This window comes from Aspergillus glaucus (assembly GCF_001890805.1).
Source record: "Aspergillus glaucus CBS 516.65 unplaced genomic scaffold ASPGLscaffold_14, whole genome shotgun sequence".
Taxonomy (NCBI): Eukaryota; Fungi; Ascomycota; class Eurotiomycetes; order Eurotiales; family Aspergillaceae; genus Aspergillus; species Aspergillus glaucus.
In genome coordinates this window covers 259,317-273,964 of record NW_019170466.1, presented here as the reverse complement: position 1 = coordinate 273,964, position 14,648 = coordinate 259,317, and the positions used below count along the sequence as shown (strand labels likewise).

Sequence of the window (14,648 nt, the reverse complement as noted above, 5' to 3'; positions counted from 1 at the left end):
AGGTCAATATCAATATCTGATTCGACCTCGAAGCTGCCATTGCTCATTAGATACCATCCTCGGGAACCAGGCGTCATTCAACCTGCTCAACAAACCTTGGATGATGCGCTGATGAGTATGCGAATCGGCTACTGTTCGCTTAGAGGACCCAAGTCCGTGGTTCCAACCAAACCACCCACAGCATTCCTGTAGCCTAAACAGCCACATGATAACCACGTTATAGTCTTTCTGCACGACAAAAATATACATAGAAACCCTTCTCGATTGACACTGATCTGCGAACTATACCGACCTGCGGTTCCGGGCTCCGCTCACTGTCACTGCCACACCTAGTTACCTCCCGAGGTGCCTTCAAACAAGCCGAATTCACTTCTGCCTTCAACACTGCCACTCGTATGCGTATCTACCCTCCCAGACAAACAATAACACATAATAACTAAAAGTAGGCGCTTACTCAGACCCGATCCGCACACGTCATGCCAAGAGATCCCAGCATCTGCGGGGAACTACCAAACGTCATGCCAGTCGTGGCTCCACGTGCCTTTCATTTCCGAGATTGCCGGCTTATATAGCCCAGCACCTTTCATAGACATTAGAGCTTTCATAGACTTATTATCATAATTCATAGAGACAGACAGAAGCTAAAAATGGCCGAGAACTTCGCTCTCGCAAACCGCGTCCGCCATCTCATCGTACAACCGTCTGACGCCGCCCTCGATCCGCCGGAGAGTTATCTGTTTGTGCAGGATGGGCTGATCATCTCGTGCGGTGTTATTTATGCGCTGTGTTATTTGTTCTGCATGATTCGGGCGTATAGCGATAGGACGCTGCCGGGGAAGGATTGGGGGAGTATTCAGTTTCTGTGCGCTTCCCTTTCTACCTTTAGCTATATTGATTAGGTTGGACTAATAGTGTCGCAGCGCCGGATGCATGGCCTACGAACTCTTCTATGCCTTCACAACAACAACAACGCAAAACGAAAAACTCTGCTTCCTAGCATGGTTTGAGCTGGATATCGCATTTACATCGCTCGTCGTGCGCCGTATATACGGCCCTGAACAGCGAAAGAAAATCGTCCGGAACATGATCCTCATGTTCACTGCCTGTGTCGCGGGTCTCTACGGATTAACGAAGTACTATCCCGACGAGCGCGAACAGGTCACCGCGTACTGGACGGGTCTTGCACTGCAGCTCCCGATTGGGTATGCTTGTTTGTACTTTTTGTGGAGGGATCAGGATACCGCGGGGCATTCTTTGGAGATTTGGTACCCCGTCCTTTCCCCGTACACGACTGGCCACTTGCTGATAAGGTACATAGGTTGACAAAGTACATTGGCTGCTACACGGCGTACGGCGTGTTTTTCTGGCGGTACTGGAATGTTCCGCAGAACTGGGAATATGTGGGGTCGCCGTTGAGCGTGGGGATTATTATCCTTACGTTGATTCCGGAGACGATTTATCCGTTTGTTTATATTAAGATTCATAACGAGAAGGAGAAGAAGGAGAAGGTGCAGTAGTGGGCATGCAGTGCAGTGTGGTTGATTGGATTGGATATAGCTGGAGCGTTGAGTGGGTGATGCTTATACCCGGTATGGTATGCTTGGATGGTGTGGGATGGTATTTACGATGGTGTTCTACTGGATATAGAGGTTTTTGTGTATAGCATTGAGCAAATGCAGATACGGGTTTCTTCAAATCACACTGGCTTCGATTACAGCGGCACAGCATCTGTATCCATTTCAAGAGTCTACCCAAATTCCCCTTCTCTCATTACATCCTTCCCTGTTACCACGCCACGATCCATCTTTAATCCATCTCATCGTATCCATTCCAGACATTAATAACAATTCAACACATAAGAACATAGGACCAGCTTCCTACACATATCCTGCATAATCCCATTTCAGGAACAGAGAGTTGCTTTCTACAAGCTTAGTCTGTTCATCCCATACTGCAAAGTTTACAAAGCCAGATGGAATTACCAGTTTACTCAAAGGGGCCCGGAAAGTCTCAACACCGGCAGCACAGAGCGGAAGATTTGTCCATGAACTGGAAGGCAAGATGGAATCATCTAAAGGGGCAATCAAAAGGAAAGCTCCCAACTTATCCAATTGTTAATATCTCCCCTGAAGAAGTAGAGGAAACTTGGGGGGATAGCCAGAACGCAATCTTAGCTAAATACAACCGACGAGATCGACAGGAACCCACTACTTGGTAAGCAGCTCATACATGAGATTCGGGATTTGTCCTGCTAGTTTTCAATACGAAGACAATACAATCGTTAGTCAAATCAGTACCGTTATTCATTTATCAGTCACAGACAATCGATCCCTCGGTCGATACAGACCCCATAAAAAGTGACTACAACATGAGTTTGAACGAGGCATAGCCGCAGACAAAGCCGTTGCGGAACTAACCAGTGTAATCTGGTCTTCAGCAACGGCACACGAAACTGTGATAGAAGTGAAGAGGGATGGCATAGCTGCCTTCGTGTGGAAGCGAAGCAGGATGAATCGCAAACATATACAATTACATTGACCATCTGTTTACCCATACCTCGTCGGAAATAACCAGTGAACCAAGTGGTATACACCAACAGAAATACATGTAAGTTCAAAATACGAAAAGAAAGAGCCAAGTCTCAGTCTTCATATATCGACTAACTGACATTTCTACTTTCTAGGGAATGCACCTGCAAGGCCTGTGGTACGTCCTTGCACGAGAAAGATGGACGAGATCAGGACGAGATCAGGACGAGATCAGGACGAGCATCGTACAGGAAATAGACAAACAACGGTCGAATAAAATGCGTCCACTCGTTATTCGCAGCCACCGAAGACTCCGAAGAGAATGAACAGTTGATGCGGATATGCATCTCTACCGGTACAATCCTGCATTTCACACTAATGGCAGTCAAAAACGTCTGTCAATGGAAATCACCAATGGGATAAGCTTGTTAGACTCTCTGTTCGCAAGACTTGTGGGATACAATTACGAGAGAAATTCCAGGAAAAAAGCGGGATAAGACTAACAATGCAGATTGACGAATGTCATCAACCCAAAGCCACGGGTGGACCAAGAAATAAACGAAGGACTAGGAATCGAGACAGCGGATGGCCTGGTGGCCGCTGTTCCAATCTATGCCCGGTCTCCTATAACCTCCCCCCCCCCCTTTAGGATAATCATTGGTGGGGTACCCCGACAAGCTTGCGTGTTGAGTCAGTCTGTGCCTACGCCAACGCGAATGGAATGGGTTTCAGTGAATATTTACAGGGCTGTCATTCCGACACGTTCCTACACACATGCTGCCTGTTTTCAAGCGCTTTGAATGAGTACAAAATTGCCGAACCCGGTTGCTCCGTTCCCAGCCGGTCAGGGGAGTTTGCCATCGAGCGCCTATGAAAAAACACCGGTACAGCCAGACACAGGCGGATATGGGAGAAGGAATCCTACAGCATTCCACTAAAAGGAATAATTATCTACAAGCGTCTTGTTCAATTTACCGACGTCAAGAAGAGACTTATTCATGCAATCCCATTGATTTCAATTCACCATTATCAAGTCATGCAATTATCAAGTAAACTCAAAGGAAAAACACCATTCATAACCCATAACCAGAGACTCATAATCCCGAAAAAATAGTATAGTGTATCACGCTCTAGCGATATCGACAATCGTCAAAAACATATAAGTCGTCCGTTTACCGACCAAGAACAGAAGGACCCTTCCGGATATCCTTATCAGCTTGGTGCGAGGAGTTCTACAAGTCATTAGCATCAACCCATATCCTCGGGATAATTTGAAGGGGGTGAAAGGGCACATACAACAGAAATCTGATATTCCCCTCTCTCAAGAATCTTCGTCATAACATCGTCTTCATTCGAAGTCCCGAATTCGCTCTCCAACAGGCCCTTGCTAGCGCCGTCGAGCAAGCCCTGGGCTCCGTGCCTATTTCATCCCACGTGTTAGCCTCATCCTTCACCACTAGTGCAGAGAACGCAATCCAGATACATGGAGACATACTTATGAGTAACAAAGACCTTCCACCCATTCAAGACCTGGGCAAGGGGAATGGAGCGGTCATTGCGCCAGTTGTTGAGGGCGGCGATGTCGTCAACGAAAACGACAAAGTCGTCGTTGGCGCCCTTGTAGAAGACCTTGGAGTTCGATTCGTTGCCGCGAGTCATTGTGGTGTGTGGTGTTTAATTGAGGTGGTTTGAGGAAGATATAGAGTAGAAGAGGAGAGAATAAGTAGAGCGGTTGAAGTAGCAGTGTCGCGTGAGGTGATGAAGTATGACGTCACCAACGTATGATGGTCGGAGTGAGCGGAGTTAATGTATAAGGTAAAGTAGATATGCTTTGTGAATTAAAAGATATCTGAATTGAATGAATTGAATTGATTGAATCTGAACTTAACGAGAATCGAGGCCTCTAAATAGGGAGCTGTTCACTGCTGCTCGCGGTAACCGACGTCATCGGCCGAGCTCTCCCCACCAAAAACAGCCGGATGGAGATATGACGCCATACAACAGTGAAGAGGGTCTATTTACTATGATACCGCTAATAGTAACAGTGCAGCTATCCACTCTCACATCATAGCTCTGCCAGTGCCCCCGTAAACAACTCCACCGTATCGCAATCCCAAGAGAAAGAATGGAATGGAAGTCCTCCGTACAACATATATACTATACTGAATAATCGCCGGTGTCTATACTGGGAAAAGAAATTATCATTGCATCATAATCTTCACGTCTCACTCCTGCTCAGCCATGAGCCTGTTCGCTTATGTCTCCTGGGCGAAATAGTATGGAAAAGGGACCCGAACGATTTCCAGGTAGGACTTCCAAGGACGCCGTAAGACTTGGAACCTTGACTGGCTGTCCGAGTAGCCGATGTGGTTCTTCTCGACATTTTTCCGAGCTTGAGGGTACTCGCTGGTTGATTTGCTTCCGGGGACGCTTCTAGCAGAACAACTCCTTTTTCATCGTCGTATGGGAACAGATCCTGGAGTGGCCGCGCTAGAACATCGTCCGTACCCTTTGGCAGGGAGTCAGTACGATGATCATTCGTTCCGGTTGTCGTGTTCACGATCTTGCTTAGAGAAGCTGACCGCTTGGTGAATGTCGCATGGACGCTGCCCTTCATCTTCTTGTGTCGTTTGTCCTGATACCCAAGCACCATTCCAGGAAATGGGAGCACATCGCGGGTATATTCGTCGGAAATAAACTGCTCCAAGCGAATGCGGTCTTGTCGTCTGGTCACCAGTGTCAAAGCTGCCTGCGGTGGCATAACTCTCGGTCTTTCAATTTCTCCTTCAACAGGGTGTACTGTTTCCGAGCTATTGGGATGATGCGTTTTCTCGATGATCACATGTTGCGAGTTGTTGTTGGTGCGCGATGTCGACAGGGAGTGAACAGACGATTTCCGGCCTAGAGGAGCACACGGGCGCTCAAAGGGTTCCACATCGAGCGTCAGCACGGAAAGCTTCCTTGGCTCAGGCACTGGCTCGACCTTCTGTGTCGACTTGACGATTTCAGACGTCCACTGCCTTCCCTCCGCTGCCGTGGACGCACTCAAAACAAACTCGTAATGGTCATTCTGGTGGTGGAATACCAGCTTCCACGAGAACAAACATTCGTAGCAGCTTAGACCTGCAGTAAATTCAGTATACCGGCTGGAAATCATTGAAAAGTTGCGTACCTCTGCCATTTCTCAAGCAATCGATTTTCAGATCCCATACATAGAGGCATGTCACAGGTTGGAGCTGGCGGGACTCTTCCACATATTTGGCAAGGAGGAGGTAATGATCAAAAAGGGTGCAGACCATATATGTACCTTTTATATGGTCTCCAGACTGGTAGGTCACATGCAGAACACCGCACATAACCATTGGTCCTAGCTGCTTGTAGATATCTCGCAAGGTGTCCTACAATTGGAGCAGCTTTTAGCAACCTGTCACCGCACCGAGTATTAAAGGGACTTACCGATTGGAAAGGTCCCAGTTTCTCTTGCAACCCAATTGTTTTCCGTATTCGATCTTCGTAGGCGAGATCACCGGTGGCGGAATTGACTTTGTCTCCCAGAGCTCTCATGATGTCCAAAGCTTGTCGGATGTCATGGTCGGCGGACGGGCAGTCGCTGCTGAGCGTAAAATCCGACAATTGCTTGAGCAAAAGGTGATATTTGCAGACCCGCTGTATTGGCTGGATTCTGGTCAGTATCGTTGCACATATCATTGAGTGGCAGGAACAACCTTGATGAGAAGATCGTTCAAGGTCATGGACCTGTTCTCTTTCGGTCTCCGGCTCTCCATCGGTGTTACTGATCTCGATAGAGCCTCGATTCCTTGATCGAAAAGTGCCCAGTTCGGTATGGACTCTCTCAAAAGCGAAAGATCCTTTTTTAGTAGGTCCTTATTGCTGCAGAATTTCACATAGGCCCCAGCGGACGTGGACTAAAACAAAGATTGTGAGAAATGGAAGACATCAAACGAATGACAGTACTCACCAGGCTTTGTATCACACGTGCGACATCCCGAGCTTCAGTAGGATCCGCAGCTATCAGCTTCACGCGAAGATTGAACTTTTGTTTGAAGTTGCGTGTCCTGAGGGATCGGTTCTGTAGGCTCCTGAAGCCTCGTAGACTCGAATGCTTGGAAAGCCCGCCAGATATTAGATTGGCAAGCTCAGCATCAGTGGTGGCTGATTTTGGCGGCGAGACGTTCTGAAGCTGGGCAAGGAAGTGTTCGTGGATTTCGCGGAGCTTTTGGACATTATGATAGATCGCCGGTCTCGTTTCGAAGAGGGAGAGGACCTAAGAAGTAATCGTCAGCTAATAGCCATCGGTATTGCTTTGGGATTGTGAACGCACGCCAGTCAGGGCCTTGAGTCCCAGGACATAGTCCGACTCCGAGGTGAGGATCTCTTGTATAGCCTGGCGTCTCTTGATGGCACGTCTTTGAGCATCGTCGTCGATAGAGGAACTGGGGACTAGTCTCAAGCCTTCGATATCAGTCGACCTCCGTTCAATCGACCTCCGGAGCTCAGAACTAGAACTGCGATTGACGGTACTCTGCGTTGTTCCTCTCGACCTCACAGCACTTTGGCTCATGGCGCTCAACGAATTCGTCTTGACCGTTCCCAGTTGCGAAGAGTAGCCCGACAACTGCTCCCATTGTTGCTCCTGAATAGTGTGGTATGGCGAGAGGACGTGGTCGAAGCTATGGTCCCGTGAATCGTTCGCTTGTGAATCGTTGTCCCGTGGCTTAGTTGGTAGATCGTTGTGCCAGCCTTCGACGTATTTTTGGGGTCGAGGGGGTTTCTTGTTTCGCAGGTAGTCTATGAACTTCTTGAAGGTGCTAGGAGACCATGTATTCACTGGTTCCGGTTCCTGGACATCGGGAGCGTCCACCAAGTTGGCTTCCGATTCGGTATCCTCGATTACCAAAAGGGGATTTTGTGAATCGCCGTTGTCGTCAGACTCCATCGTGGCCCATCTTCAAGTAGAAATAGTAAAGAGGAAGTCCATAAAGCTATCACGGATGGAGGAGGTTTGTAGCATAGCGGGAGAGATGACAGGCCGCCCATATTGGGAAGCCACGAAGCCACAGGGTGGCATTTCCAGTCCAGTTGGAAGTCGCACCAAAGCCAGCTGGGAAGGAGCGACCACGCCCGAATGCATATAGAAAGCCATTGTGAGCTGAAACTTTAAAGGATCAAGAAGGTGATACAAATGCATACAAGTACTATGAGTGACGAAATACATATGCACTGACCTTGTTTTCTACAGCAAAATATGTCATACGATAAGAAAAATGTATAAAATAACCAATAACATAGAGTATAAACAACAGTCATTGAATATAAAAAAATAATAAAAAATAATAAAAAATAATAAGCAGTAAATCCAAGCCACAAGATTCACCCTATATACAGTCTGGATGACATGCCAAGCTAAATCCCCCAGATCTGGTAGACCCACTGATTTCTTTAGTTATCACCATATATTAACCTCTTCTTCGCTCATCACTTCTCCTCCTTTCGTTAAGTCATTTCTACCCACTGGTACCTCTCACTATCCTTACGATGGGTATCTCCATGGAAGAGAATATACACGTTCCTACCGTTTCCTCTGGCGAAGCGTCTGGAGGGGCGACGTCTCCGAAAAGCAACATGTTTAAGCTCTCCGTGCCGGACTTGATGCTCAAGAAGGAGTTGATCGAGCACAAACTGTCGACTCTCAGCGGAGTACTCAAGTCGGTGAGTTTTGTCGCTAATTCTCTGGAATTATTGTGAAGCAACAACATTGACGTATTTCAGCATGGCGTCAATATGGATACGCCATTGATGACCGAGGATGGTTTCCCGCGCAACGATCTCGACGTTCCCCAGAGTATGCTTTCTATTTTCTTTTTTTTTTAAATCTATCGTATGCTAATAATACATAGTACGGACTACTCGCGCGCAAATCATCCATCTGCGAAACGACCACAAGGAGGTTATGGCGCATGTCGAGCAGCGCGTCTACGAACACTTCAAGCAGCACGAACAGAATAACTTCACCTCGCCTCCCGCCTACACGACGATCGCAGCTACTGCACCACGCGCTATCCTTCTTGACGATGCTACTCTGACCGCGGGTCCGGCTTTCGCAAAGGTTACCGGTGTCGTGTCAGGAAGCCCGGCGGACCAGGCTGGCTTGGAAGTCGGAGATACCATCAAGAACTTTGCAGGCGTGAACTGGACCAACCACGAGAACCTCAGCAAGATTGCGCAGGTTGTTCAGAAGAACGAGGGAGTAAGTAGCCCAGGTGTCTGCCTTGGGACGGGACTGCGGCAATGGTGTGATTCAGAGCAGATCGGCTGACACATGGTACAGTGCGTCATGAACATCAAGGTCTCCCGGAAGGATGAGTCCCGCGAAGGTCAGACTAAAGATGAGTTGATGCAAATCGTCCCTCGCCCTGGTTGGGGTGGTCGTGGCCTGCTGGGCTGCCACATCGTTCCGATTTGATCGCCTCGCTTATCGTGACCAATGATTCTGGACGGAATGTAAAAAAACAGTGACGAGGCTACTTTGTTATGAGGAATGTGACATGGCTCTGTATTAGCTTTCAGGATAACGATTACTACGGGTTTAGTTTAATGATTGTTCTGCAAGGACTGGCAGGGAGTAAGGATCTGGCGTTCGAGTCTAGTTGTACTGAGACAGCACACGTGAATTCAGTCACTGAGTATTGTTGGCTAGTTACTCATTCCTTTATTGTAGTGTGTACTGCGTATGTCGTGTCTACCTCGTAGTTGTCAATTCCCATCTAGGCTGACATCCGGACTGCACTATCCCGCGGGGCATCGATGCCTGGGGCTGAAGCACGTGATCCTGGCGGTGGGCGACCGAGTCGGGGCAAAAATTCCATCACCAACAAGCGGTCTTTCTCCCTCTGTATTTCTTCCTGGCTTTTTGCTTCAACTCCCCCCTTTTCTTCCATTCTCGATCATCGGTCGCATTGAAAAGTCGACTTTGATCCTTTTTCTACAGCCCTTTTTTACGACTGTCGTTTTTTTCGTTACTCAAAAGTCACATAATTCATCATGGCTGAAGCGCAGGCCCCACCAACCTTCAAGCTCGTCCTCGTCGGTGACGGTGGTACTGGAAAGGCAAGTTTTGTTGGGCTTTGTTATTGATTTTCTCGGGCTCGATGTGGTGCTTGTGTCTATATTCGCTGTGGACTTATGCTGCCTTGTCGTGTCTCTTCCTCCTCCTGTTTGCCTCCTTCAACAAAAAATTTGTTTACCCGAGCCGGTAATGCATATCAGTGGGTTTTCAATCACTAACATGTCGAATCTCTACAGACCACCTTCGTCAAGCGCCACCTGACTGGTGAATTCGAGAAGAAGTACATCGCGACTCTCGGTGTCGAAGTCCACCCTCTTACTTTCACCACCGTATGCCCCGCCAACCCAACCCAAAACCCCGCTCCGACCATCCCACTCCCCATTCGTTCGTCTCGACTAACAAGCATTGCAGAACCTGGGTACCATTCAGTTCGACGTGTGGGACACTGCTGGTCAGGAGAAGTTCGGTGGTCTCAGAGATGGTTACTATATCAACGGCCAGTGCGGTGTGATCATGTTCGATGTGACCTCCCGTATCACCTACAAGAACGTTCCCAACTGGCACCGTAAGTTTTGGATGTGACCAGTATATTGAATGTACACCGCTGACTCTTCTAGGTGACCTCGTCCGTGTCTGCGAGGGTATCCCCATTGTCCTGACCGGTAACAAGGTCGATGTTAAGGAGCGTAAGGTGAAGGCCAAGACCATCACCTTCCACCGCAAGAAGAACCTGCAGTACTACGATATCTCCGCCAAGTCCAACTACAACTTCGAGAAGCCTTTCCTCTGGCTTGCTCGCAAGCTTGTCGGCAACCCTCAGCTGGTAGGCCCGCCCTCACATATGTGTCATGGAGTGTTAGCTAACAATAAACTAGGAATTCGTTGCTGCCCCCGCTCTTGCTCCTCCCGAGGTGCAGGTCAACCCCGAGCTCCTCGAGCAGTACCGGAAGGAGATGGACGACGCTGCTCAAATGCCCCTCCCCGACGAGGACGACGCCGACCTGTAAGCGGCTGGTGAACGCGAGTCTTTGGAGGATTTTCTGTGATTCTTTCTCGTGGCTGCGATGCTCCGCAACCTACTAGCTTCGTGATATAAAGCCTCGAATAACGAATGCAACGATAGCGGTCGGTGGATGGGCCCGAGGATGTTTGGCACGATTATGCATTTGATTTTCCTTACAAATAGTAGTTAGACACATTTCAATATTCTTTTGCTTCCGAACGACACGAAAAGCAAGTCTGAGCCGGTGGGCTAAAATCTAATCCTTATTCTGTCTTATATCTACAATAGAATTGCTAGGCGTAGAATACTTCAATCCAAAGTGACATCACTAATACTTGACGTAGCATTCAGCAAGGGGCAAATGAACAACCATAAAAAATTGGAAAAAGTCACCTGATATAACCTGATACATATCTTCGCCTGAGGCATAATCTGTATAGATCGGTGTTCCTCCAAAGTCGATGTCTATAGAATCGTAGTCTAGAGATGTCTATGTATTCCTAGTCCGTACTATACAACCCGCAATCCTTCTCTTCACGGGCCCGCTCCTCCCTCCTCCCAACAACCCACTTCCCAAGCTCCTCCCAAACAGCCCTCTTCTCCCCAACACTCATCCCAGCCGCCAACCCACTCGTCGTCGTAGCCACAAACACCCTCGCCCCACCCCACCCCTCACAAACCCCCATTTTCTCCTCTACACCCTGCCACCCATACTTAAACTCCTCCTTCCTAATCCCCCGTCCATGTCGTACTCTCCACACAGCCTCCCAGATACTCTTGCCCACAAGACACACAACCTCGGGCCTTTTCGCGGCAACCTTTGCCTCGAGAACGGGGACACCAGCGTCCATCTCCGCTTTACTTAACATACTCGCATCCCTGGTTGGTCGTTCGACGATATTCGTATTCCCGATGTTGTATAGTTCAGGTAGGCGGTATGTATCGCTTGGTGGATGGCGGATATCTGTTATGCGGGACCAGTACAGGAGTTTCCAGAAGAGGTTTGAGGGGTGCGCGTAGGCGTGGCCGGTTGTGCCGGTTAGGATGCCGGGGTTTACGCCGACGAGGAGGAGGGTTAGGTTGAACGGGATTGTGTCGCGGAGGAGGGAGTGTGATGCGGGTGCTTGGGAGGGGGTGCGGGAGCCGCGGCCGCGTTTGGTTGGCTTCGTCGCTGTTGTTGTTACAGTGGTCGTGGATCGGGAACGGGTGTTCGGGGATGGCTGTGGTGGTTGTGTCTGTAGTAGAGAAGCTGAGCGCGAGCGAGTTATTCGTACTGGAGACTCGGACTCCTCCGTTGGAGCTGGAGTGGGAGTCGCCGTGGCGAAACCAGGTCCTTTTCTTCGCTTCGACCGCGATAAACCATCTGAGCCATTATAATTATCAAGCAAGTCATTTTCAGACTGCTCCTGCGACGACGAATCCCGTTTCAGGGTATCCGGCAGACCCCGTGGCTTTGCTGTAGATGCGCCAGCGACATTCTTCGAGGCGTGAAAGTATTGATTCAACCGGCCGTTGAAACTGGTAATTCTATTCACGGGGACGTCATTGTCAACGTGTTCTTCCTTTCTGTGGCCGTTTCGAGCGTCCACTGTCATTTGTTGCGAGATGTGTAGTGTGGTAAGTGTAGGAAGTGGAGGAGAAAATGGAGGTCGGTTTTATCTGCGCCGGTGTCGGTGGCGAGTTACTGTATCGGGTATAGCACGGTGTTTTATCGGATTTCTACACAGAATGGAGTACCACTAGCGAAAAAGTTCTCAAGGATACCTCTGGTACTGATGTACAGAAACATTGTTGCTTGGATGTTTATTTATCATTTATGACATAATTTTCAAGTTGATTCAATATCAAGGATCTTGAATATACATCGGAGCATCGTCAACTGCTACCAACGATCAATAGAGCTAAATACATGCGATTATCGAGGAAGTATTGCACCACTTTTGCTCAATGATCCGAGCTCTAAGACATCTTTATGGCTGCAGGGACATACGAGCCGAGGTACAGGGTAGTGAGAGTATCAAAGGAACCTCGCAATACCTGTACTCTGTACATACCGCTGCATTGCATACAAAAGCGAAATCGAATCATGGCTACTGCCTCTGGTCGTGGTATACCCTCAGCTAAAGTTCCAGTCCTCCCTCAAGTGGTCCAACCATTCCGAAGTAGGCACTAAGTCTCCCTCCATAAGGAACCCGTCCTTTCCAATACTGGCACCAAGCCAGACCTTCCTGCGATAGCTCAAAACATGGCTCTCCGCGTTCCACGGCGGCATCTTCAGCCACTTATGACTGACCCGGCACAGTGGCGTCTTGAGCTTGCCATTGATAGTATCCCCGTGACAGGACCCACACAGCCCTACACTGTAGCAATTCGACTGTCTTGACTCTTACTCTGATTCTTCGAAGCCAGAGTACCAAACCCGAGCTCAGAAAACGCACCACAGCCGGAGAAGTAGGACACCTCGATGCCCTAGCTAGTGCCCCCAGATTATGCGGGTTCGGATTATATCTGGCACATAGCACGAACAAAGCCGGCACACTACGTACTCTCAATGGACGATTGACCACAAAGAGACAATGCGCCGGTATATCCGGCGAACTATTATCCCCAAAGACATCCACTACTTGTCGAGAGACTTTTCCTTGACGCTTTAGAAGTCTTCTGGAAATAAGTTGACTTTTCAATGCTGGGTTAGAATGGACAATTTGAGATGAACCAGCCACGATGTACTTTAGCTACGGTGAGCACAGACAGAACCACTCGCAGCTACCGCAAACCCATAAAGCTGTACGGTCGAATCCCGGACTACTGTACGTGAACGATCATGGCCAGGCCAAGCCAATGAACCATTGGTGGCATCAAGATACAGAGAAGGTCAGAAAGCCACGTGGGCTTGGTGAGTGCTCCAAACATGATGTATCTAATATATTCAGACTCTGTACTCTCTGTAGCGTACATTGTAACGAAGGGATCCATTATGGGCGGATATCCGCAAGAGATGGTGAGTTTTACGGACATTCTTTTTGGCTATGATATAGCATATGGCCGCCAGAAGGATAGTGGTCTAGTGGGCTATGCGCGTGTCTCGAATGGTTAACTTGTTTAAATTCGTATAATGTGATATTATCGTTGCTATATCTGGTCCGTTGATGCAAATGCCATACCCGGATGCTGGAAATCTCGTCGAACTGATGGAAAACAAAAGTCGCTGAAAATGGGTATCATAACGCTTGGTATCGTAACTCATAAAAATCCAAATATAATCGATATCTTCCGGTATGCAAATCAACTGCTATACCCCAACAATCTTCCTCCTCGGCAACGTCCACGGCTCAGCGCACACAATCTATACCTCGTCAGCATCTCCTCATCAAGAATCCAAAAAGAGAAGAATCACATACCTCCCCCTCCGTATAAGCCCAAAAATAAACCCCCATACCGACCAAATAATAAAGCGCCGGATGCGTCCCCTGATAAAGCAGCGCCGCGAACATCGCACTCAACGGATAAATAACAAGTCTCGTCTCGATACTGCGGTGCGGGAATGTCCCCGCGACAAACTTCAATGGCCATTCCCATGCTAGTCCCACGAGGCCCATGAATAGGTTGAGGATTTGGAGGATCGGGGCTGGTTTTACGGCGCCGTTGAGGTTTTTGGTCATGAAGTCCCAGAGGATTTTGGGCCAGATGAAGCCTTCAATTGCGCTACCTATTTGGACTGGAAAGGATAATAGGTTAGTATGTGATTGTGATCGGCAATTGAGAACTTTATGGATGTGGACGTACAGGCTGCTGCTGTGAGGATGATTAGTCGTGCCCAGTGGTTTTTGATGAGCCTGCCCATCACGATTGTGTTGGAAAGCAAAAGGTTATCGAGAATAGATGAGTAATGGCTTGGATATTCGTTCGTCCGGCGAAATTGTGCGAAGGTCGATTAGTGTCTTTTGTAATGTAGAGCAGGTGTCCTCCAGTCCCAGCTGGAATTAATCGTAATCGTCACTCGGAAACTAGATTCATAAATCGAGTATTA

General features: G+C 48.5%; 7 protein-coding genes across 7 annotated transcripts; 3 read left to right on the top strand and 4 right to left on the bottom strand.

Annotated features, from left to right (window-relative positions):
- Positions 1-647: 647 nt before the first annotated feature.
- ASPGLDRAFT_129821 (uncharacterized protein) lies at positions 648-1,517 on the top strand (the record flags this gene model as incomplete). The annotated part of the gene is made up of 3 exons (XM_022540919.1): positions 648-862; positions 921-1,265; positions 1,319-1,517. The coding sequence occupies 3 exons, from the start codon at positions 648-650 to the stop codon at positions 1,515-1,517; spliced, it is 759 nt and encodes a 252-aa protein (XP_022399405.1).
- Positions 1,518-3,492: 1,975 nt separating this feature from the next.
- ASPGLDRAFT_48809 (SBDS family protein) lies at positions 3,493-4,372 on the bottom strand. Its single transcript, XM_022546981.1, has 3 exons — positions 4,024-4,372; positions 3,825-3,948; positions 3,493-3,760 (listed from the first exon to the last, which is right to left on the bottom strand). Exons 1-3 carry the CDS (start codon positions 4,185-4,187, stop codon positions 3,701-3,703), a joined length of 348 nt encoding a protein of 115 aa, XP_022399404.1. The 5' UTR covers positions 4,188-4,372; the 3' UTR covers positions 3,493-3,700.
- A 39-nt stretch (positions 4,373-4,411) lies between these two features.
- Positions 4,412-7,698, bottom strand: ASPGLDRAFT_152326 (putative Rho guanyl nucleotide exchange factor). Its single transcript, XM_022542301.1, has 6 exons — positions 6,871-7,698; positions 6,508-6,813; positions 6,254-6,454; positions 5,985-6,203; positions 5,701-5,926; positions 4,412-5,651 (listed from the first exon to the last, which is right to left on the bottom strand). The coding sequence occupies exons 1-6, from the start codon at positions 7,483-7,485 to the stop codon at positions 4,747-4,749; spliced, it is 2,472 nt and encodes an 823-aa protein (XP_022399403.1). The 5' UTR covers positions 7,486-7,698; the 3' UTR covers positions 4,412-4,746.
- Positions 7,699-7,968: 270 nt separating this feature from the next.
- On the top strand, positions 7,969-8,957 carry ASPGLDRAFT_48805 (putative 26S proteasome non-ATPase regulatory subunit Nas2). The gene is made up of 3 exons (XM_022546979.1): positions 7,969-8,258; positions 8,319-8,391; positions 8,447-8,957. The coding sequence occupies exons 1-3, from the start codon at positions 8,085-8,087 to the stop codon at positions 8,863-8,865; spliced, it is 666 nt and encodes a 221-aa protein (XP_022399402.1). The 5' UTR covers positions 7,969-8,084; the 3' UTR covers positions 8,866-8,957.
- Positions 8,958-9,590: 633 nt separating this feature from the next.
- ASPGLDRAFT_75330 (Ran family GTP-binding nuclear protein) lies at positions 9,591-10,845 on the top strand (the record flags this gene model as incomplete). Its single annotated transcript, XM_022549792.1, has 5 exons — positions 9,591-9,656; positions 9,852-9,944; positions 10,027-10,180; positions 10,233-10,438; positions 10,491-10,845. 5 exons carry the CDS (start codon positions 9,591-9,593, stop codon positions 10,620-10,622), a joined length of 651 nt encoding a protein of 216 aa, XP_022399401.1. The 3' UTR covers positions 10,623-10,845.
- A 67-nt stretch (positions 10,846-10,912) lies between these two features.
- Positions 10,913-12,232, bottom strand: ASPGLDRAFT_48804 (mismatch-specific DNA-glycosylase). The gene has a single exon (XM_022546978.1). The coding sequence runs from the start codon at positions 12,211-12,213 to the stop codon at positions 11,119-11,121; it is 1,095 nt and encodes a 364-aa protein (XP_022399400.1). The 5' UTR covers positions 12,214-12,232; the 3' UTR covers positions 10,913-11,118.
- A 1,548-nt stretch (positions 12,233-13,780) lies between these two features.
- On the bottom strand, positions 13,781-14,602 carry ASPGLDRAFT_488004 (uncharacterized protein). Its single transcript, XM_022546977.1, has 3 exons — positions 14,405-14,602; positions 14,020-14,336; positions 13,781-13,964 (listed from the first exon to the last, which is right to left on the bottom strand). Exons 1-3 carry the CDS (start codon positions 14,460-14,462, stop codon positions 13,911-13,913), a joined length of 429 nt encoding a protein of 142 aa, XP_022399399.1. The 5' UTR covers positions 14,463-14,602; the 3' UTR covers positions 13,781-13,910.
- Between the last annotated feature and the right edge of the window lie 46 nt (positions 14,603-14,648).

Excerpts from the sequence above, each read along its gene's own strand:
- ASPGLDRAFT_48805 (XM_022546979.1), top strand. The coding sequence starts at position 8,085 with ATGGGTATCTCCATGGAAGAGAATATACACGTTCCTACCGTTTCCTCT. Across the intron at positions 8,259-8,318 it reads TCAGCGGAGTACTCAAGTCG|CATGGCGTCAATATGGATAC; the intron begins GTGAGTTTTGTC and ends GACGTATTTCAG. Across the intron at positions 8,392-8,446 it reads CGATCTCGACGTTCCCCAGA|TACGGACTACTCGCGCGCAA; the intron begins GTATGCTTTCTA and ends AATAATACATAG.
- ASPGLDRAFT_488004 (XM_022546977.1), bottom strand. The coding sequence starts at position 14,462 with ATGGGCAGGCTCATCAAAAACCACTGGGCACGACTAATCATCCTCACA. Across the intron at positions 14,337-14,404 it reads CATCCTCACAGCAGCAGCCT|TCCAAATAGGTAGCGCAATT; the intron begins GTACGTCCACAT and ends TATCCTTTCCAG. Across the intron at positions 13,965-14,019 it reads GGGCTTATACGGAGGGGGAG|ATTGTGTGCGCTGAGCCGTG; the intron begins GTATGTGATTCT and ends GACGAGGTATAG.
- ASPGLDRAFT_48809 (XM_022546981.1), bottom strand. The coding sequence starts at position 4,187 with ATGACTCGCGGCAACGAATCGAACTCCAAGGTCTTCTACAAGGGCGCC. Across the intron at positions 3,949-4,023 it reads AAGGTCTTTGTTACTCATAA|GCACGGAGCCCAGGGCTTGC; the intron begins GTATGTCTCCAT and ends GGGATGAAATAG. Across the intron at positions 3,761-3,824 it reads GGGAATATCAGATTTCTGTT|AACTCCTCGCACCAAGCTGA; the intron begins GTATGTGCCCTT and ends AATGACTTGTAG.
- ASPGLDRAFT_48804 (XM_022546978.1), bottom strand. The coding sequence starts at position 12,213 with ATGACAGTGGACGCTCGAAACGGCCACAGAAAGGAAGAACACGTTGAC.
- ASPGLDRAFT_152326 (XM_022542301.1), bottom strand. The coding sequence starts at position 7,485 with ATGGAGTCTGACGACAACGGCGATTCACAAAATCCCCTTTTGGTAATC. Across the intron at positions 6,455-6,507 it reads CACGTGTGATACAAAGCCTG|TCCACGTCCGCTGGGGCCTA; the intron begins GTGAGTACTGTC and ends TCTTTGTTTTAG. Across the intron at positions 5,652-5,700 it reads TTGCTTGAGAAATGGCAGAG|GTCTAAGCTGCTACGAATGT; the intron begins GTACGCAACTTT and ends AATTTACTGCAG.